Here is a 24,406-nt window from a genome sequence, read left to right as displayed (position 1 = left end):
AACAGAATATTATACAAAAAGAAAAATCATTTTTCAAAACATAATCATCAATGCGTGTGATGTCACATTGTTCGATACGGTACACAGTAGGCATAGAATATGGGTTTATCCCAACACGTCACTTTCACAACTAAACCATTAATTCTTGCGATTTTCGTGTGAAATACGATTACTGGATGTAGAAATTCCCACTTTTACTGTAATATATTTGTGACTAGATATTTGCAAGTGTTTGATTTAGAACATTCTACTTTACAGAAGACGTAAACTAATTCCTTTATTATGATGATGTTGTTATATCTGACATAGCAAACTCTTGTGGTGGTAAATTGTCCATATTAAGACAGCCGAGACAATTTTTCCTCAATTTCCTTTCGCAAGTCGAGTTGAAAAATGGCCGCCAAAATGTTCATTCGATACAAAATATTCCAGGATGCGGGGTTCAAAAGGATTTCCAACGATCGCAACCAATCGGTAAAGAGAATAGTGTATATTATTTTCATGGGCTTATTTGGACCAATCAGAATCACATAAAATGATATGTTCACACGTTTTAATATAAAAAATATGAAATTGCACACACTATAGACAAAATGTACCTACATTGTGATTAAGCAGAATATATAGTCGATCGGGAAGGTCTCATCTGGACGATAAGGTGTAAATAAAACTCGAATATTATATGATATTTTATCAAGGAAATGTAATACAAACGGCCACGTGCTATTTGTCTATTCAGCGATAGATCTTGATAAAGTGTGTGGCAAAAACATAACATAGCTAGGTTAGAGAATCAGTCTCTGTCAAAAGCTAAACACACACACACACACACACACACACACAGATAGATAGATAGATAGATTGTTTTTTCTCACTATGGCCATGCAATTGAAAGAGTCACTTAGTTCAAAACTACAGAGTTTTCTTTTTGTAAATGAGCGAACACTATGCTTTGTTCTTAAATTTGTTGCATTCAACAATATGATAAATACCAATCCAATTCCTTTTGAGGTAAGTACTGATGTCGACTTATAAGAACCTAATTTCTCTTCTTAAATTTATGTGTAACAGGAAGATTTTAAAAGCAGCCAGTATATCACACTGATTACATGGGAAGAGTTTATTGTTTATAATGTATTAGATGTCAAATCAAGAAGACTTGAGTGCGGCAATAACCATAACATATGGTGCTGATTTCTTGAAACTAGTTAACTGACTATTTTTTCTATCAAACTATCAAATATTGTTGTGCTATAATTATTTTTCACATATATTATAAATTATTTTGTACACTCTATGGAGTGTACTTTCAAAATGCTACTATAAATATATGTGGTTCCGGCAGTGTGAAAACTAGAAGCATGAAGTGCATTAATTATTGGTAATTACATTTACACCAGCTTGGACCCATCTGCGAGTGTCTGATCAAGATGCACACAAATTGCACTTCCCAAACTGTTTACAGCACTCGTTATCAATTTATATGTGTAGCATGAAAATCAATGTACCGAAAGATTACAAGTGAAAATTTAATTTTTAATAAAGGCTTATTATTACAGTTTTAAAGCAAATAAATGAAAAAAGTATTCAGACGCGATGAAAAGTCGACACGTTTGACTAACCTCGTCATTCAATCTATTCAAAAAGCTAATCTGAACATACAGTGAAATGTCATAAATGCAATAAATCATCATAATTTTTAACTTTGCATTCAGCTAAAAATAGTACGTGTACGTGCACCGTAAAGCCATGGAGGTCCGGAATTAATCTTTAAAGTAAAAAGTGTAGATCTTATTTTGAAAATTCAGAAGCAATTAATGTAAAATATTCTCCAAAGGCTTGGTTTCCTGGAAACCAAATTCTGCTATGAAAAATGGACCTTTCTGGGGCAAATCCCTGTTAACATTGACCTTGACCTTTGTGAGGTAACATAAGTCTCCTAAAGAAATCCCAAAGTTCCATCACTCACACTGACTTGAGTTAATCCGTACGAACGTCTTAGAATTAACTTTAATTTAACGCACTATCAACCAACAGGGACTGATATAGGATATATAGCTAAACAGTCTGAGCAGATAGAGTAGGACAAATGTATTGTCTACCATACTGACAAACAAGAGTAACACTCTGTACTCACTGCATCCGTTTTATAGAGCAACCCTAATCTCAGGGTCATATAAGATATTTTATCACTAGAGAATTAAATGTGTACAGTAGATGAGAAGATACGAAGCATTTCGGTGGATTGCACTAAGAATATATTTTGATTGCAACTAATGATGTTTAAAATATTAGGACTATTTTTCAAAAGTAAAATTTAATTCATGCGAGTATTTTAACATGGGTTGTCGGAGATAACAATGCATAGACAATTTTCATATAATGCCACTGCACTTGAAAGCCCTGGAATGTTTCTACTTTATACGTGGTAAAGTGTGAAACACTGCTGTTTGAACCTGTAAAATACAAAGTTTGCTTTAGTTTCCTGTCATTATTCGAATTAATTAGTATACGTTTCATTTGATAATTTTTAAAATTCCATACGCAAAGAATAGACATAATGTTAATAAAATTATTAAGAATATTAGTAATAATACTCTTCGCCATCATCATATTTGCCGCTATCATTCTCCTTATCATCACCATCGTTATAGTCATAATTACGCTCGAATACGCTTCTAATTGGCGGTTTGACTAATCAAGAACAGAATCAATAGCTGTAGTTTGATCAATAATAATTCCAAAAGGGTGTTGTTGTATTAGTTTGGTATTTAAAGGAACATAAACACATACACGGCTTTACTTCACGGTATCAAAGAAAGGGTGTCTGGCCATGTTTTACAGAAATGAAGGCAGACTCCTCGGTCTTGGCACGATTCGAACCTTCATTCCAGTAAAGTGGCTTCTCACAGGCTTACCCATGTGCCAACGTGGCTACAACCCTAAGATATGTACTCACCCATTTCTAAGCTTCGGAAACACACAATCCTTGCATACACCACTGCAAATAGAATGTGCAAGATATATTTGTAAACAATATTTAAATACTGGAGAATTTAATTGCTAGAAACTACGTGTAGCTACCTGACAACAATTCTTGCAAGAAACCCAATATGAACTCATTAAATGCAGTAAGACATTATGTTCCTTCTCATTTATTCATAACCATATCAATAATGGACTTGTTGCAAGTCTGACAGGCATACATATATCTGAAGAGAGGCAGACAGACAGCAGACAGACTGAAAGACAGACAAACGGACATCGAGTGATTACCATCTTTTCTCCACATGTGGTTCCTCTAGCTGCACTGAAATATTTCGACAGGCATTCGTCTGTCTTCGGATCCGTACATTTCATGAAGCGACAAATAGCAGGAGAAACAGCCTTAAAGAAAAAAGTGTATAACTCGAGGTGTATAAGGTGACGAAACGTAAATGTCACTCCAGCTCATATAGTTGTTAGCCTAGGGTATGTGCTCATGATTTTGAAACCAAGTTCGATTGCCGACTGCAAGTTATACATTCTTCTTTCTGTTAAGTTCCTTTTTCCCTACTGAGGCACCGAACTGCCATGAACAGCAGTTCTGTTACAGTGAGATATAAACCAATTATAGCAGCCGTGCATGATTATTTGGATGCGGAATTGATATTGCCATATGTCTTGATATTACCATATGTCTTAAAAGTGGAGGACACTGAACTTGGTATTAATCGCGGTTATCCGAAAAGAAATTACAGATAACGTGAAATCATTGTTTTGTAAGCAAAATGTTATGAACATCAAGTATTCACAATCAAAAGATAACGCTCGGCTTCCGTCTAAATTAACTAATATAGGTAAAACAGTCAATAATGGGGTTTTCCAGAAAGAAGACAGCAATATATATATATATATATATATATATATATATATATATATATATAAGAAAGAGAAGAGATAGTAGTGTCAACAAAATCATGTCAAGAAACAGAAGTATTGTACGAGATAAAAAGTAAATGATTACCCAACTAGTAACACTAACACTATAACGAAAGTGATTCAAGACTGTAGATGCATCAACTGATTTTCATCAATATAGAAAAACTATAACGGAAATAAAGTATGACCAGTGTGCTATGCGACTAGATAAATAAATGAACACTATTCAGTTTCTAAACATTCCAGTATATTGATTCTTTTGGCTAATTGGCGCTTAATATATATATATATATATATATATATATATATATATATATATATATATATATATATATATATATCAGCAATACATCATTAATTAGATTGCCTACATCTGATTAACATATTATCACGATGGTCATTTATGTCAGTTTTCAAATGTTGATATAAATTAGGAGAGTCTTTATTCGGACCATAAATTAATAACATTATGTTCTTATTTGTATTTGCATATATATAAATAATCTTATTTTTCTCTGTGATTTTTCGTATTTGTTTTACTTTATATTCGACATTGTCGCTAAAAAGAACTGCTACTCCTCTATATTGACTTGAAAAATTGCTAAAAAACCATTCATATCTCCAATGACTACGCATTTAATGCTCTTCATGTTGTAGGAACTGTGTAGCTTGTATAATCTGAAAGCTGTTTTTGTTTATAAATACTGTAAGACATATCTCCTCTTGGATTTGGCACGTAAACCTGGCAATTTGTGGATGCAATGGTAATTTTATCAGCTATCCTGTAAAGTCCCAAAGTTACATCTTTTTGGGGAAAAAACTACTCTGGGCAGAGATATCTGGCAATTCAATACATCAAATCTTAACATAGCTGTGCCTAAAATCCTAAGACGCAAATACAAGATTGGTAGGTTTGCTTTTCACACATTAAGAACACTATTAAGGAGAAAGAAAAGAAAATAGAGAAGATACAGAAGCAGTAAGAGGCAAACAAACATAAAATAGTTCTACCTTTCTCTTGGTGTAAATAGGCATATAGATAAGTTAGAAATTGGATAATTTATAATATATTTGCTATTTCTGCTAATATTTCTACAATTAACAATTAATACTTTTGCAACAAATAAAGCGAACAGAAGATTATTGAAATCGCCTGGCAAAATACATAAATAGATTCACAACAAAAGAGAGATACTGTGATAAAAACCTTCGCAGGCAAGACAGAAACCAAAAAACAAAATAATACAAAGCACAAGGCATGTAAAAACTTTACAGTAAAGATTTAGTAATAAAAATAAAATTGGGCTGCAGGTAATGAAATAAACAATAAAAACAAAAGAAAGCAATGCGCAAGTCCTGCCAGTCACATGGCAAAAGCATGACAATACAATGACATGGCAATGCAACCAAAAAATAAAATAGCAGATGTATGGCAATAAGACAAATATCATGGACATTTTAATGTTAGATACATTTTCATAGTCAATGCAAACTTAGAAACATGTCAGAATCTGTTTCTGACTTTCAAATGTTTGAGCAATATATTATGTGTTATTTTTTTTTTGCTGGTAATGGAAATTGAGACCAGGTGAATTCAAATATTTTTGTTTCTATAAAGCAAACCAATTAACAGAAAATAATTTATTTTAAAAAAATGATTTACTTAAAACGAATTTACAGTTGGGGGGGGGGGGGGCACTTCTACAGAATTAATTTAAACAAATTATTCTGTAAGGTAAGGGATTGATATAGATCACAATATACGTACAACACTCTCTCCCCTTGGCTGAAGAGGAACACGAGAAGACATTAGGTCTGTATATAGAATAAGTACATATGGAATATTATTCATCTCATAAAGTGAATTACATTAATATATTATTCATGTTAACTAATTTTGGTAATCCCTGTTTAATTTATATATCTTCCTCCTTCACGTTCGCAGTTAAAGTATTGGATCGATACGAAAACCTAACAGCTTGCTTGAAAACATTTTACGGAGTATGATTTCCAGTCTGTCTTAATATTCGTTAAGTAGAATGGGATCGATCTTATCAAATAGAACTCATTTTGGAAGTAACATTTAAAAGAAAGGAAATAATGCTTATTTGCTGATAATGGGGAAATGTTTAAGGATTTCGTCGTGACTTATTGTACTATATGAATGCAGTGAAATACTAATGAATCTACGTGTGACTTACTAAGTTCACTAGTCAAATATTGAATAACTCTTTTCCTATTTCTTTACGTGTTCATGTCTCAGATATTGAATAACAAGTGGCGAAAGTTTGTGAGGTGCCACGAAATAATCTTGTATCTACCCAAAACAAAGATGAGAAAAGGTATGCCAAAACTATCAAAGAAAGTACTTTTGAGCTTGATGATAAAGTTCTGGCACTGATCCTCCTCATGCTGGATATTATGGTCACTATACAGTTATAATGATCCTGCGTGACTTAAATTGTATCATCGACACTTCCGGGAGGCATAAACAAAATTAATTTTGCCTCTAAATATGTTTTCATAAGTGCAGAGCCCCTGACCAATTTATTGAGCAAGAAGACAAAGTTTTATTGGTCTGAAAAAAATGTCAGAAAGCGTTCGATAAATCAAACGCCATACTTAAAAGTGCGCAAGTTCTTTCAGCACCAGACTCCAAACAATAGTTTAAGGTTAATGTTGATGCAAGTAAAGTTGGGATTTGAAGGGTATTATTTTAGGAAGATAAAATTGACGTGGATCATCTAGGGTGCTATTTCTCTAAATATTTAAATATGTACCGGAGAAATTATTATACCATAGACATGGAATGCATGGCTTTAATTTAGCATTCCAAAACTTTCATGTGCATATTAATTCAGTTCATTTTCTGATAATAAAGGGGCCCCGATTGGCCAAGTGGTCTAAAGCGCTCTCCATTATGGATCACTGCCATCTCACCTCTGTCTGCTCCGGTTCGAGTTTCGGATTCAGCCACTGTGGGTATGTGAGAAAGCTTGCCAGTAGCTTCTCGTGGGTTGGTAGTTCTTTCTGAGGTTTTCCCGGGTTCTTCCTCCACCGTTAATACTGGCCGCCATGTATAGCCTATCGTGTGCTGAAAAATGGCGTTAAAGCCCACAACAACAACAAATCTGATAATACATTTTTATTTTGTGTTCAAGAGAAATAAATTGTTTGTTTCATATTACAAACCTTAATGCTTTTGGCTCTTTTCTGTTACTTAGTCACTTCGAACACACAGTAAAAAAATTAAAAAAAGAACTTGCAGTATTATGTATCAAATCACGAATAGTTCTAATAATTCTATCACAGGTACAATTGTATGAAGTTCCAGTTGAATTATAGTGGTGTTCCTAATAAATTACAATATTGTACGTGCTGCTATGACTGTAGTCTCGAATGTACTAATGTGTGAATATCCTAGAATGTGGGTCTGCATTGAGAGTCTTTTGAAAGATCACTAAATTAGAATCCACAATTTCCATGACTAAATTCATTTACCGGTAATTCCAAATTAATATTTTGTCCAAGAAGTATTAACAAAAAACTTCGTATTTTCAGTGATTAATTTAAGCAAATAAATCCATCCAGATTATAATGAGTGATTTTTCAAGTCAGTAACATTGATATTAAAGCGAAGAAATAATAATAGAGCATGGCTGTAGGTGAGTTTCCTTTCTAAAGCATTCAAAGTTGTCAACAAGTTTAGGAATATGCAAGTGAAAAACTAATATGATAGATTCAAGTTCGAATGAACATATTTACCTCTAATATAGATGATCCGAATATATAATCTATAATGATAGAGAAGTTTTAGGTATGTATTATGTTATTTACAAAATAAATATTACTGGTTAGGTAGACCATATGCTTGATTTAGGACTAAGGTAAGCTACGAAATTCAGATCTACAAAAAATATTATCATTGAAAATAGATACTAATCAATACAAATCAGATATACATAACATCTCCCCTCATAATAAAAATGAAAGATTTATAAAATAAAGTTTTCGTTTTCATATCAATAAACTATACTGTACAGGTAATTAAAATTACATTAGATGAATCTTATCAATCACGAAGCAATCTTGAATGAATTCAATATTTCTATACACTTGAAAGTGCATTTGAGTAGAATATTATTTCCCTCCATGTGCCAGATGCCAATATTGTATTCCTGCAACATCAAACTCTAACTTAATAATATAGGATTTTTATTTTTTATTTTGTTAATTAATGAAAGTGGTTGTGATCACTGAATACAATAATCTGAGAAGGAACTGAACTAATATACACTGTAAAGTGTTGCAAAGCCAATATAAAAGCCAAACTTTCCTTCTTAATTCTGGAATCGCTTACCTGATGCTTGTTTATGTGTTTAGAAACACAGCAAACTGATTAATCTACATCATGTTTATCTCCTTTGACTCTGACAACTCCAACATCGGTTGCATCAACAGACAAGTTAAATGATTGACTGAAATTTAGAGCCACCTGACACATTGCAAACCATTAAAACGTGGCTTTCTTACTTAAACGGTTGACAGTGACTTGGCAGTCATATAAAAAACCTGAGCAAAATTTCGATAATATCCATCCATACCCATAAGTCGCGCCAATTACTTTTAACTGGTTGGCACAGGGAATTCAGAGGTAGTCTTAACTTAACTTCTGTAGTTTTAACTTGACAGTGTCTCACAATATCCCCTAAAATGTAATAAAAGTACAGCAAAACTCACTTTAACTTGTAATAATAGTCACATTTGTATCACTGAGTCTATCAAAAAGTTTTCAAATGATTTTCAAAAATGATCTTTCCAAGTATTGTTTTAAAGGGTGAAGGCATCGATGTAAGCATTACAATTATCTAGACCCGGTGTAATCGTGTTCATTAAACGTAGGAAAGTACAAGGTGAACATTTTATTCAAAGTTACATTACTGTACTTTGACAAAGCCCATCTGGAGTAACGAATGCTGAAATTTCTTTTGCCCTTTCTGTCAATGGAATGTACAAGATTCCTTTCAAAAGGTAAAACTTGTTCGTACATTTTTTGCAATGTCATCATCGATTCTTATCAATGGAAATGAATCTCTTTTTGTCACACCGCTCATGTTTCTGTAGTCGATTCACTGCAGTTTCACAGGTGTATAACCTGCAATTACAACTTTATGGTAGATTTTATTTGTTGGTATTCGAATATCTGGAAACAAGTGCTCATAATTAAATAATAACTGTTTTACTACACTCTTTTCCTGTGGCAGTAGTTGTGAAAGTTCCTGGTCTGAAGATCGTTTTCACCAAGATTAATTCATTCCATCGCTTAAAGTCTCACTGTCAAGGACGGATACATCTAAATTCAATAATGAACAGTACATTCTCTGTCCATTTACTATTTGACCATATTTATGTGGCAAATTTGTTTTTGTTTTAGCCTCCAAGGAAAGTTAATGATACAAACAAGGCATTTATGTTCTTATTTACTTTCAACTGTACCATAATACAAAGCCTTAAGAGGATTTTCAGGTATCGGCAAGAAAGCCAGAATTTTATCATCAGGATGAAAACTGCTTTCCTTTGTGTTTTTGTCAGACCTAAAATTTTCTTTTATCTGAGTAGAGTGAAGATTAGTAATTGCTACTTCACAAATATTTGATAAGTATATTTAAAATCAGATACATAGTCAAGAATATTAATTTCTGAATCTTCAGTTGAGAGAATTTTCTCTTTTAACAACTTCAATGGTCCAAGGAAAGTATGACCAAAAACGAGGCTCCAACGGGCGATAGCCTAATGATTTTTGAACTGATTCACTAACAGAAAAATAACAGTAAATGAACACCATTTCAATCTTATCCGGTATCAAAGAAATATGTTTGACGACACCTTTCTAAAGCCCCTTGACTCGCAGAATCATAGGTATAAGATTTAAATTGATGGATGCTTAATTGATGCATAACTCTCCGTAAATTCCCGACATAGCAGTTGACCCTTGATAAGACTGGAAATATTTGAAAAGGCAAACACTTTATCAAAACTTTAACTATGTGTTAGTTTTAATATTCCTGAAACGAACTGCCTCTGGAAATGTTGTAGATGCACACAGTATTGTCAACTAATAGTGGACGCCTGACTTGGTCTTAGACATGGGACCGAAACAGTCTACCACTATTCTGCTAAATGGTTCGACAAATACCAAATAGGTTGTAGATGAGCCTTAGGTATATTCTGATTTGGTTTTCCTACCATTTTGACAAGTGTAACAAGATCTACAGTATTTACAAACATCATTTTAATTTTAGGCCACCAAAAATGATTCAAGATCATGTGAAAAGTCTTATTGACCCCTAAATGACCAGCCACGTGAGTTTCATGAGCTAGACTAAGAACTTCCTGTCTATATGAATTAGGAAAAACAATATGAGACCTCTCCTTCATCAAAAGCCAATAATGTTCGTGATCTCCATTTTCCTGTTAGGAAACCATTGTTGGAAACCAAATAACGAACAGGTGCTTGTATAGCTTCCGTTTTGCGAATGGCTGTCTTAAACAAAAAAGGAAATCGCAGGATGGCATTGAGCAATTCTCGTTTGGTACCCTGATAAAAATAAGGACATTGAGCAATAAAAAGTGGATCACTGGTCAATACCAGTTGACCTCATCAAAAGTCTGACCAATTCTTATGACAGCTAACGGAATAATTTACTGATCAATATCGTTTCCTTGACCTGTCTCTGCCACAGATCTAGTAACTGCAAAGGTTGGATATATATCAGGAATTTCTTTTTCATTGGGTTCCACCTTCTGATTCAAACAAGGCTTGTCAGTTATAAATGGATTAACCTCTGTCATTGTCTAATATCTTCAATGGGATATCTTCAATGGGGAAAGGCATTCATGTTCAGATTGTCACGGGTCCTGATACTAAGTCTAATAATAAATTTACACATTGGAGAGGAACATTAACAAATCCGCACTCACCCTATTCCTTGAATAAAAACACTTTCTCTAGAAGATATTTCAGATCAAAGCAAAGCAGAATATAATAAAAGTCTCTGATAAGCTCTTGTGTATCATAAACTTTTAAAAGGAATATGCTTGGTCAAATCACTTATTTATTGATATTGAACCTTTCGACGTGCATGGCGGTTTGTTTGACCAAACAAATATATTGCTTTCAGTATATGACTCCAACCATGCCCGCTTAGAAATAAGAGCATTTGATTTTGTTGTCTATGTTTTAATTTGTAGCAATCAGAAATAATGTGCCGTTTCTTCTTGCAATAATTGCACGTAGGAAGAGATAAGAACTTCTGGTCATTCTTATCAGCAGTTTCATTCCTAAACCTTGTGTCAGATTGAGATTAAGAAGTGCAAGTATGAGACTGAGATATTCATATTAACGAATGAAACATTATGAGTCTAGGAATAACCGTCAGCTATTCGAATATCATTTTAAAACGTTTTGACCTTTTGCTCATCAAGGTAGGTCTATACTTCTATGGACATTATTCTTGAACTCTTCAATTATTATGAGTTGTCTCGGGTTATTGCAATGTTGACCACTCCTCCTGGCTGAGTATCACCTATCTTACTTTCATGCTTTCTCCGTAATAATTCGCTATTGGTTTGGTCAGTTGATTTTTTTAAACTCCTAAACCCTTGTTGATATGCCTCAGGTACCAGCTCATAACACTTTAGGATATATTCCTTAACCGCATCATAATCAATACTCTGTCGTTATGACTGTGAAATGATAACATCTTCCAACGACTACACTTTGTAATAACAAAATCCAGTGTTCTCTTGGACTTTTCAAAGACTCTTCAATTTTTTTTTAAAAAAATGATGAAAATATTGATCTATTACTTTTTCTTTAAAATTGGGTAATAACCGAATATTTCTGGCATTATCAAAAACGTTACTTCATAAAACTAAAGGGGGAGTGTGTTTTCCACTTGCCAGTTCTGATTTATTTTATCTAAACTGAAATTTCTTTTCCTCTTGTTTTATGTCTGCTCCTGTATTTCCCTCCCTTTGTTTTCTCTTTCAAACTGCGTGTGTATTTCTCTCTCTCTTGTTTTCTCTTTGCATTTGAATTTTTTATTAGCCCATCTTTCTCTCTCTCTCTCTCTCTCTCTCTCTCTCTCTGTTTCCTATTTATGCAATTGTGTTTCTGTCGCTCTTCTCTGCTTTTGATTTCCGTAATTTATTTCCGAATAACACATACACAAACACATTTGCCTGGTGCTTTTTTGTACAATATTTCGCTTGTGACCATTTATTTCAGGAAGGGAGAGGGGCACACTGTCTGTATACGTTTTATCTGGATATGAGTATGGGCAGAAAATGACACATACAGTAACGATCCTTTTAGGCAGATACAATTGTTTATATGTATGCAATGTCAAAAAGGTAAAAGAAAAGTCAAATCTTAAGAATAATCGCTATACAAAAATCAAATGATCTCACATGTGTATGTGGCATATACAATCATCAAGACAGTGCTGATAAATGATTCGAATTTATGAATACATTTTGCGGTCTTTTGTGAAGAATATAGGAAGGAAAGCGATCTGCTGAAACCGAAATAGCATTACTATGAATAAAGCTGCATGTTTCATTAATCGTATATGTGTGTACATCCGGAATTCGGGCTTGCTTTAAGGAATATTTTCTTATTTATGGATATTTTCAGCGGCCTTTATTCCGTTTGATTTGATACGGGCAATTAATTTTCTCTGCAATATGCAGCAAGATTATTTCTTTCGGAAATTCAGAACCTATTAAGGTTGCGACTTTACTGAACGGCGATCGTTACAATCAACTCAGTGTCATATGGCAAAAGGACCAACATTTTAGGACAACCAGAAGTACCTAACTCCATCTCTGTACAAGACTAGTGTTCTATGTCACATCGTTCGTTAGCTGCGCTTCAGGTCATTAGATACGGCATATCATTTGGAAATTTGAGAGGTTGACATATTTAGGGATAGTTACCTAATAAACCGAAGCAAACCCGAGACGATAATAATGTTACATGAAGCTCAGTGAAAACAAAAGGAATGCAGTGGCGATACGAAACTGTGCAGATGGAAGTTTGTTACGCTGATATGTGCTCTGAGGTAACTTTTGTTTTGGTCAGGCGTCAATAAGAACCTAACTACATGGCCATAGTGTTAGGATCCTAACAACTGACAAGCTTTCCCTGCACATTATTGAAGAAAATTATTCTGTTTATTCTCTAATTGATGTATATAGTTTGCATATACCAATCTGTCCATCACCATTGACTTATATAGCTGACAAAATCATTCGTTATCACATGGATGCTGTGGAAGACAATTCCAGTTTGAATCACTATTACTGCAGATATAATTCCTTAGACATGGCCATGCTTGTAACAGTTTGACCTCACCGCTACAAAGTAGAGAACACAACCTCCAACGCGTTTTTCAGCGGCTGCTTTGATACAAGTATATATGTCAGGAAACTGTGGAATGATAATAATGAGATTGATAATGACACTTGTAAGGAGCCAGATGAAAATTGCGATATTTAAGAACAAACAGCTTTCAGTGCTTTGACCGCTCATGTGGCTTAATGGTTAGAGCGTCCTCCACTGATGCGGTAGGTATCGGGTTCGAACCACGGCCGAGTCATAACAAAGACTTATAAAAATGGTGCTAACATCTGCCTCTCTAGGCGCTCAGCATTAAAAGGTTAGGGTTTGGAATAGTCGTCCTGGTGCCAGGATAATGTTGCTGGGTGGGACATGATGCTACATGTCTGCGGCATGGTGTCCCAGTGCTAGACATATACATAAACTGCCACATTGCATACATCGTAGCAATATGACAGAACAATTGTTAAAGCTACGTTAAAAATCCTAAATCACACACACACACTGTCAATGATATTTTCAATCTAATTAAAATCATTGGATAGACGATACGAGAGAAAAGACAGAACGAAAGAAATAGTTAAAGAGGAATAAACGGAACTCGCTGCAGGTTCGAATTATTGACTGACGATTGACTCAATCATTATACCTTTATGCCACGTGGATGCTTTAAAACTGACACGGAGATTATATATCTGCAGTTTTTATCGTATGGATTTTGGTTGGGTTTAGGATCAGCCACTCCCACAAATTCTGTTATCCTATTTTTAAACAAACAACTCATACATGAATCGCATTGCATCTAGAGACAAATTCATAATACTACAATACATAATCCCTTTCTTCGGTAACTACTTGTTCGATAACTATACGACGTTGCGTTATTTTTGCACCATTTTATTGTCAGTCGGATACTGAAATCTAGTCTTCAGGAGAGGATATTATGAAACTGGATACCAAAGTAATTCATTAAATGGAAAAGATAAATTGTTGTATTATTCTCTTCATCACTTCATTATCTATAAAAACCCGTTAGTAAAATATTACGTAAGCTGCTTGTTGTAGGTGGCGTTGTTGTTGTTGTAGGTGGCGTTGTTGTTGTTGTAGGTCTACTTCTTTTTTGCGCCTGTTACATAATTAACTTATTCTCATTACAATATTTAGAGATCCAGAATGCCCCAAATCACTATCAGAGAAGAGAAAATCTAATACATACCAAAGGCAACATTTTGAATGTAAATTTTATTTTAAAAGCAAAGATGAGAAAAGGGCATTTTGTAATACTTTACGCTGGAATTTTGTTCCTTCTATATCAGGGACTTTCATTTTGATTTGTTATGGTGGAGGTTGTTTAGAAGCGTAAATGATTATACGTTTGAAATGAGCTAATGTTTTTTATTTTGATAAATGTGCATTTTGTCAGATATAATATATGTTCTAAATTACACTAGTAGGTTGTGAAGATGAAGAAAATATGGCTAAACTTGCAGTTTTTGAGGAAAATACGAACGAATTAAATGTTGAGTTCATGGTTTCACTATGCCATGTGTATTGTAATAATTTTGTTATGGATAAAAATTAGTAGATGCGTTCATTGCAGCAGAAGTATCAGTCTAGTTGAATTAATATTTGATCATTGTAGACATGCAATATATCAATTAATGCTGACTCACTGAAATTTTATCGTTTTTCACCTGATCCCCAAAAAAGAAACCAAACTAGTATTCCAGTGAAAGGTTATTCACATATACCTTTATATTTGGGGAAAACATTAATATGGTTGACACACGTGGGGCACCTTAACTGGTTTATAAAATAGCCAAAATTATAGCACAAAATGGTTATTCTGTACTCACATGTGACATTATAAGCTCGTGCCAATCACATGATATCAAATAATCTTTATATATCAATTGCAATACATAACGTTTCAACTGTGAATACATTTTTGCGAATATTTGAAACGTTTTGAAAATATTGGGCCAGAAAGAGGTCTTATTGTACCTTCCTCTTTAATCTTACAAGAGGACATGCTTGATTATAATTGGTAGAGTTCTTCTGCATGAAGAGCACGGCATTTTATTTTTAAATTTAAGATAACTTTTACTACATAATTTGTATTCGGTACTATGTATCCGTATTTATGATGATCTAACCCTCAGCATAAGTACAACCCGCTCAATTTCTGTTCACTGATTGATGTGCTTGTCATCAGATACCACAAAGAGGAGTCTTGAGTTAGATAGACTACTAGAGAAAGCAATCATTATGAGGAGTCTAGCGTTAGATAGACTAATAGAGAAAGCAATTATTATAAGGAGTCTAGAGTTAGATAGACTGCTAGAGAAAGCAATCATTATGAGCAGTCTAGAGTTAGACTACTAGAGAAAGCTATTATTATGAGGAGTCTAGAGTTAGATAGACTACTAGAGAAAGCAATCATTGTTAGGAGTCTAGAGTTAGATAGACTACTAGAGAAAGCAATCATTATGAGGAGTCTAGAGTTAGATAGACTACTAGAGAACGCAATCATTGTTACGTTAGTTGTGAAGCTGATATAGCCTAAGGTACGTCATATTCGTACGAGTTGATGGAACAATGCTCAAGTACAGGCAGGCAGGCACACCCATGACACAAAATGTGCTTACCGTGCATAATGCAGATCTTGGTCCATTAATAAGTTGACATTGTTCGTCCGGTCTGTATATCTTTCCAGGCATATCCTTCACATACTTCATCCATTCGTACTTGTCGAAAAAAACACCTTCATTAATCACGCACTCCCTGAAATATGAAGATGGATGGTTAAGCTGATAAAAACACATAGAGAGACAGACAAATGGATAAATTAAATGAGATCAATGGTATATACCCACTCACTATCCCAACTACCACCTACATGGATACGATTTCACGCTTAGTCACAGGCACAAATGGATATAAATTAATACATGTACTCACAAACTCATTTCGATGGAAATATTACTTTCTCAACAATCATATGCTAAAGTATATTCATTATTTCTATAATACTACTTTGCTGAATTTCCAAACCTACTGATTTTTCTAAAGGTGTAGGTTAAATTTGTGTTCTTACTCAGATTATATTGGTTATGTTGGTCACCCGTATGAAAGTACTTATGAAACAAAGTGAATTGTATAATCCTATTAGGACTGATATACAACGGACATACTTATTGCTTAGTGTCTCTTTGAACGCTTTAACGGAGCAGGTAGAAAATATCCAGGGGTTTCTTGAGTATGGCTTTTTCGGGTCAAATTCTGCATTATCGGAACTCATAATGAATAAATCTTCGCTTTTACAATCTTTGGCTTGATCCTGGCCGTCATGGACTGCTCCAAGACTGGGGAAAAAAGAAAAAAAAACAAGCAAGTCAGTCGCATGATTATACGTGAGAGATAGTGCATCTTCGACTATCCCAACTTCGATTGCTTTCTCAACCTTATGGATCAAGTGTTAGTCCACTATCGCCTAATAGTAAGTTGAGCAACAGAACTTTTATATTTTATTACCTTCGCATCACATTTCTTGAGTTGGACAACACAATACAATCTAATCTATTCCAGTTCTATTTGCAGTTAATAATTATAATTTTAATAACTTTGCACAAGTTTCTGATATTATCAATAATACTTTCCAAAATATTTGTTTGTTTTTTAAAAAAAAATAAATTGTAAGTGTTACCAAAGTTGAAAGTGAATATGCCCAAATGATGTCGTCATTTGGTGCTTTGAGATATGAACAATGAATAGGCGATCATTATCAGCTGTACAATGGATATCATTAATCCAACACAATGTACCAGAATGTGGAGGCAAATAGTGCGCCCGGAGTCAACTTACTTGTGTCCAAGTTCATGTGCTGCTGTAGTAGTCGTCTTAAAATAATCACCTGCCTCAACAACGGAAACTCTGAAACCCGTTTCACACACTTTTCCTGGTAAGGAAAGACCTAAATAAAAAGTTGAAACAAGAAAGATGTGATATTTACATTATGTAAGTTTAATGTTCCTAAGCTTATTTTGCTCGAGGTGAATGGGGAAAATATCCTCGTAAAAAACTTGAATCCATGCTCAGCTTGTACCAATTTATTTTTATTCATCTTAATTATAACAGTACATAACGTAATGCTAATACGGTGATTACGATGGAGTAAACATGCATACTAATACAACTATAGTGACTCCGCTCAACGCCAATATCTATATGTGTTAACCCGAGTGTGTGTTTCACGATGGGACTGGATTTAGTGACTCCTGCATAACCCGAAATGTTAGGTTATTGACATGAGGTTCATAAGTTTATTAAATCGTTGCCCATTTGCGATTATGGTTATCGCATAGTTTTTATATTTTTATAGAGACAGTTCAGAGGAAAAGAAGCAGAAATAATTTCATTCATTCTACTCAGATGCTAAACTTTCATTTGTTGCGCGTGACATCTTTGACGCTAATTCAATTAATAATGTCTAGTGATATTATAATAGATAGTATGTTTGTTTACAATTTACATTAGATTGAGCTGGTGTCATTCCAAATTGATAGAACGTTCGACATAGATGACATCATTGTTCAACACTGGATTGGATTGCGGGCTGTGTGATCTCAAATAGCAGTCTCAAATTAGTTTAGACAAGCTGTACGATTTTGATGAGAATGTTTACAATTTTCCAGCTGTCAGTTTCACGACTAAGTATTCCATTAGTCTGATATCATATAAATCAAGCATTCAGATACTTTGATATCATATAAATCAAGCATTCAGATACTTTGATATCATATAAATCAAGCATTCAGATACTTTGATATCATGTAAATCAAGCATTCAGATACTTTGATATCATGTAAATCAAGCATTCCATTAGGTTAATATAATGTAAATGGATGACTTCTGGATGAAGAAATTCCAGATTTAATGTAACGTATTTGTGACTAAATAAAAAAAATTGGGGGGATAGTACACATATAGACAAATTTTATTTAGAGTCAGAATCGCATAACATAATAAGAAATATCAGCTCCTTGACCGATTTTACTGGTGAAAATGGTCTATTTAGATAACGTTCTGCTGGCTCGAAGAGCGGCGCATGTCCACATTCCTCTCGCTTGTCATAGGGTGGATTTATTGTTACAGCCTCCACTCTCAGCCCACTTTCCATTTACCAATACAGTTAATTTCGTTTGTGCCTAGCCTCTGTGAGATAAACTGACCATATTCCGAGAGATGTTACCTTTTTACAATGCCGTTTTTGGCCATCGCTTACAATGAGGCGCCAAAATATTGATAATACTAGTAAAAAGAAGTTCCAGAAGGCGAGATAAGGCAAATTTCCAAGGCGTTAGAATATCATGGCCTTGTTTGAACTAATCAGAATCGCATAATGTGAATTTCATGTTTGTTTGTTTTTTGTTTGTTTTTTGGCGGGGTTGGGGATTGGAATCCATTACAAAATTATTCGGTTTTAGGCAGCTCAAAGTTTTATTTTATGACCTTCTTCACATTGCGTCAAAATACAGCCGTGGGACAATGTCGACAACGCATGGCAGTTAAAAATGTCCTCGCAATCACAAAATAATATTTAATGAGGGTCAATGTTGTATTTATTTAGTGAGCAAACATGAGTTATGTGTTAAGCAATATATTGTTCTTGCTTTCTCTGCAGGTCGATCTTTCTCAATAAACAGTCAATTTTGTGGTGAAAACCTCTGCTCTTACGTCTTACGATCATGGCTGAAAATAAGAACTGGCTGACGACAATGTCGAGGCTTTGTTTGACAACAGTTGTGTGTGTGCAGGAAGGACTTCAGATTGAGAATTTTCTGATGTTGCTAAGGCGGAACTGAAGTCAGATTGGTGGGGGTGATGACTATTTCGATGTTCGCAAGACCTGATTCGGGAAAAGCTTGATTAGGAATCGAAAGTAGGATTCAGAATTTACTGGTGTGTAGAAAGGTCCTGATAAATATCACGTGACCGTTAAAATCCAATCACACAGCTAATTCATAAAAATCGAAACTATTAAACCATCGCATGAATGTGAAGGACTAAACTTCAAACTCATTTATATATATAATTTATTTACTGATAATGAATCAATGATGAGCGAGATTCATGCAAATACTGTATACGTTGTATTATTACACTGTCACATTTTCATGACATGACGAAAACTATTAGGTAAATGTTAAACAATAGACTTTGTTTTAATTTGTAAGGTTCTGTTTATGCCTTATATCAAGACATTGATGCACCCTTTCATCATACTATACATAACTTGCACTAAGTTCATCTCTGTCCAGTATTTTATTTATTTATTTCTGCTTAGCCTGAACCTCCGAATGGTGTTTAATCGTTTCACCCGACCTACATATGTGTTTTGTATAGAGGCGCTGTATACGTAGATGTAAAAGTTGTTTATATACTGCCTTGTTAATAACAAGGTAATCGAAATAGCAATGATAAAAAAATACCTATTCAAAAAACCACATTTAGAGAATCTATCTATCGATATAAGTATAGAAGAATATACCATTTTACTTTGAAATTACTATGAACATAATTATATCAATGTGTCAAAGATTAGAAATTTAAATAAGATGCAGAATGTCTCTTTTTATTGTTATTATGGCTGCAACTATGCAAGATGAATTTTTCAATATTTCACATCCAACTCAGAGATAAAATGCACAAATACAAGTTGTGCTGGGTCGTCGTCCTAGATTCACGATTATATTGTAAGTGTTCTCCTAGCACAAAAGCACACCTATATATCTATAAGTACGACATTCATACTCATATAAATGTATTTATCGACGTACATATATCCCTACGTTTATTTATTTATCTTATTCATTAATGACGCCCCATTTTCACGGAATTGTATCAATCCTTTTATTTATTAAATGCATGTACTCGGGTTTCATTTTAAGTATACAACGATACCCGAGGGTGATTTATGTATATTGTACAAAGGTTTCGAAATAGTGAGTTCGGTTCATCCTGTGTCGCACGTGCGAAGTGCTTTCGATGGGAAGAACAAAATACTTCCAGCGCACAGACGATTTATTGCGGCATCGTCTGTGTATAAACACCTCCCCGTAGGTCAAAATCTTTACATTACGAAAGCACATGTCAGTGAGCAGTGTACTTTAAGGACTTGCACAACTTGTAGAGGTATGTGATATTTTAATTTCTTGTGTTTAACCTATAACTATTGTACTATCACATTTAATTTTGTATATTTTCTGTGTAGCTTCGGCTTACGTAGTATCATGCATATATGTTCTATTCTTGTTTGTGGCTTAGCAAGAGATTTATAATAGCAATATAGAAAATTTCATTTTTAAGAAATGTTTAGTACCGTAGGATTCTCGTCGGGCACGGTTAGGTCCACTTCTGAACTTGTGTATTGTTTTGTAATTATTGTGCCGATAATGTAATCTGTGTAGCTTACCGTATATAACATCATTACATTTTATCGTATATGCCCGTGTCATGCATAGTACACGGTGTTAAATGTATTTTCAGCTGACCAGTGTGACCAGAGTGATCGGAGTGATCGGAGTTATCGGATTGATCGGAGTGGACGTGGTACCAGCTGCAGAGCTAACCAAAGATGTTGACCATAACAGCCGTGAAGCTCAACCATAGCAGCCGTAGAGCTGAGTAAACAGTGTTGCTGTTCGATTAGCAGGTGATCGGGCGTTGCTGACCGAGATTGGTGGGCGGTGATTGATTGATTGACCCACCTGGGACACTGATTGATTGATTGACCAGTGTGATTGGTAGCCAAGTGTGCTGGTGACGGAGTGTGTAACTCCATACATGTAATCTTTAAGCAGTGGTCTAATCTTTTGGGTTTGTGATATAAATGTGTTTTTTGGGACTGCAAATCTATTTTGTACATCTGTCTCTTTGGTTTCTTTGTTCTTTGTTTTCATCATTTTCACTATTTTTGAGTGAATACATTTTTACTATATGAGCAAAATACCAGATTTACTATCTGAGTAAAACACATCATTCTTTCCTTGTTCTTTCACCCTTTGTTCTTGTACTTGTAAGGTCATTTATTTGTATTTTCATTATTTAGTTCGCGCGGATTATGTTAAGCGATCCAATATTTGGACATTTTACGCATGTATTACTCATAATTCTTTTCTTGTTCAAGTCATTCGTCATTAAACATTGTATTTGTATCACCATCAAAAGTTTTCTGTTGTAAATCCGAAATCCCATCCGGTTATCTTGTTACAAATGGTATCAGAGGTGGGATCATTTCGAATTTAACGGAGCACTTGTATTGTTTCATTACTATTGTATGATCTTTTGTGTGCTTCAGACGCTCTTGACAAGACAGTGAGGTTAAGTAGACACATAACATTACTTTAACTTTCGTACACATTTCATGTTTTGGTTGCCTTTTGAGAAGGAAAATACGGTTCGCTGAAATTATAGCAGTTTTTTCTGCATAATACTGCACTTTAGGTTGGTCATATCAGATTTTTAAAATGTCGTCAATAAAAGAACTTGTATAAATGGGGAAACAGTTTAGCTACGAGGGGAGTCCCTTAGACATTTTGTTCGTGAAGAACAGGCTAGAGAAAGGGATCAAAGATTAAAAGAGTGAATCGAAAGGGGGAAATTAGAGATTGAAAGGGAAGCTAAGAAAAGTTGATAGAACTAGAAAAACAGACCGAAAAGGAAAGGCTAGAATGGGAAAGGGAAACTGTGAGGGAGAATATATAGAATTAGAGAAGGGGAAGATAGCGTTAGAAAAACAAACAGAGAGAGAGAAGATAGAACTGCTTAAAGAAGTAGAGGACAGAAAGTTAGAAAAGGAAAAACAAGTGAGGATAGATGTTTCGGAGATAGAAGATAGAAATAGAGAGAGGGAATATCAACGAAAGTCTAAACTATTGCAAACTAAAAGGGAGAGGGAAGATAATTCTAAACTGAGTTCCGAAATTGCCCCCATTTGAAGACGCCAAGGATAAAATGGATAGTTATCTGAACAGGTTCGAAAGGTACGCCACTGTACAAAAATGGAAAAAAAGACTATTGGTCACTTCATCCTAGCGCGTTATTGAAGGGTAAAGTATTAGTCGTGTATTCGCGTTTATCCGCGAAAGATTCGCTGAATTACCTCGCGTTGAAAGTCGCACTTCTGAAGAAATACGAGCTGACCGAGCAAGGGTTTCGCAAGAAATTTTAAGTATAGCAAACCTGAGAGACACTCGCCCAGTTCGTCATTAGGACGTGCAATTACTTGCAGCGATGGGTGGAATGTGGTAAACTCATTAAGACATGAGGGTTTTATCGACTTCTCGCTTCGGGACTAACCCTTGACAACTTGTGGCAAGGAGTTGTAGGGAAAGTCCTTCACGAATATATATGACATGGCCACACAGCGGATTTATTGGCTGAGCTTGGAGAGGCTGACAGGCTGTCATCTCGCGAAGCAAAGGTGGGAATCAGGTCAAGGACCAAACACCTAGGGAACTTGAAAAACCTGGTATGGATAACAAGGGAAGGCATAAGGACAATCAATGTTTCACTTGCAAGGAGTGGGGACATATCTCCTCCCAACTGTCCTAAGCGGAAGGGACCAGTCCAGAGAATCGTGGTGGCCATTGAAAACTCGATGTTCCTCAGCAGGCTAAGCGGAAAGCAATGTACGAGCCAGTGGTGCGTGCAGAGGTCGGTCGCGGTGCGATCCAATTGATCGGCAAGTGCATTTTCTCCAAGGCAAGGGTACCCACGGCAGGTGGCACTGTCAACGGACAAGAAGTGACTGTTTAACAAGACACAGGGTTCACTAGTGTAGTCGTGAAACGGAACCTCGTTTGCGATGACCAATTGCTTGGGTTTAAATCGCCTTTTATTCTACTAGACCAAACAATCGACCACGTTCCTGTCGCAAGGATAGATATTAAAACACCATTGTTGGCCGAAACTGTGGAAGCGTTGTGTATAGCCAACCCGATCTATGAACTAAGGATTGATATTGTACAGGGATCTAGACTCCCATCCATGTCCGATTTCCAATTCCCGATCATCCGAGCAGTGCATACCAGAGCTAAGGTAAAGGAGGATAACAAACCGGTACGTAAATTAAAAGTACCGGAAGCCATTACCGATATCTCCCGCGAAGAAGTTTTGAATGAACAAGAACGTGACGCGTCTTTACTTGCAGTCGCAGAGAAAGCATTATCGGGTACCGTTAGGAGGTGTAAGAACTTGGGTTCCTCTAAATTTCTACTTCGAATAGGTTTAATGTACAGTGAATACTCTACATTTGATAGGAAGTTTTTGGAACTAGTGGTTCCCCAGAAATTCAGGTCGCATGTACTCAAGATCGCGCACAAGTAGAGTATGGCTGGTCATCTAGGTATGAAGAAAACATCAGATAGGGTAGAAGGAGAATTATATTATCCTGGTGTCAATAGCGATGGAGCGTGGTTTTGTCGCTCGTGTGATGTTTGCCAGAAGACGGTGTCTAAGGGAAGGGTAACTAGATTACCGTTAGGTCACATGCCTCTGATAGATACTCATTTTTAAAGAGTGTCGGCTGACATTGTAGGACCTATATTTCCACATACAGATCGGAAAAACCGATGCATCGTAACGTTGGTAGATTATGCCACTAGGTATCCAGAAGCCATAGATTTGCCATCGATTGAAAACGAACGTGTAGCCGAAGCGCTCGTGGAATGGTCAGCAGGTTCGAAGTACCCGAAAAGGTTCTTACTCACTGTGGAGCGCAATTCACCTCAGATCTCATGGCATAAATTAGTAGGTTGTTGTCCCTTAAACAGTTGTGCACAACACCCTACCACCCTATGTGCAATGGGTTGGTAGAGCAATTCAACTGGACGTTGAAGCATATCGTGCGAAGGACGTCCGAGGAAAGACCTAAGGATTGGGACAGGTACCCGAACGCAATTCTGTTCGCGTATCGTTTGGTACCTCACGAAAGCTTAGGCTTCTCCCCGTTTGAACTATTGTACGGTAGGACAGTTCGTGGTCCTATGCTGTATTCTGCGTGAACTGTGGTCAGACGAG

The 24,406-nt window shown here is 35.3% G+C and overlaps 1 protein-coding gene across 1 annotated transcript in view; it reads right to left on the bottom strand.

Annotated features, from left to right (window-relative positions):
* Nucleotides 1–2,153: 2,153 nt before the first annotated feature.
* Nucleotides 2,154–24,406, bottom strand: part of LOC149775535 (A disintegrin and metalloproteinase with thrombospondin motifs gon-1-like) — a 53,579-nt gene continuing 31,326 nt past the window's right edge. The window contains exons 11-16 of the mRNA XM_089943987.1: nucleotides 17,189–17,297; nucleotides 16,519–16,689; nucleotides 15,973–16,108; nucleotides 3,277–3,387; nucleotides 2,960–3,001; nucleotides 2,154–2,456 (exon numbers count right to left, since the gene is read on the bottom strand). Coding sequence (XP_089800113.1) covers nucleotides 2,966–3,001; nucleotides 3,277–3,387; nucleotides 15,973–16,108; nucleotides 16,519–16,689; nucleotides 17,189–17,297 — 563 coding nt within the window. The 3' untranslated portion in view covers nucleotides 2,154–2,456; nucleotides 2,960–2,965. The remainder of the gene's footprint in view (nucleotides 2,457–2,959; nucleotides 3,002–3,276; nucleotides 3,388–15,972; nucleotides 16,109–16,518; nucleotides 16,690–17,188; nucleotides 17,298–24,406) is intronic.

The sequence above is a fragment of the Sinohyriopsis cumingii genome, chromosome 19 (assembly GCF_028554795.1).
Source record: "Sinohyriopsis cumingii isolate HCF-2022 chromosome 19, ASM2855479v2, whole genome shotgun sequence".
NCBI classification, from domain to species: Eukaryota; Metazoa; Mollusca; class Bivalvia; order Unionida; family Unionidae; genus Sinohyriopsis; species Sinohyriopsis cumingii.
This window is presented reverse-complemented; position numbering and strand designations above follow the sequence as displayed.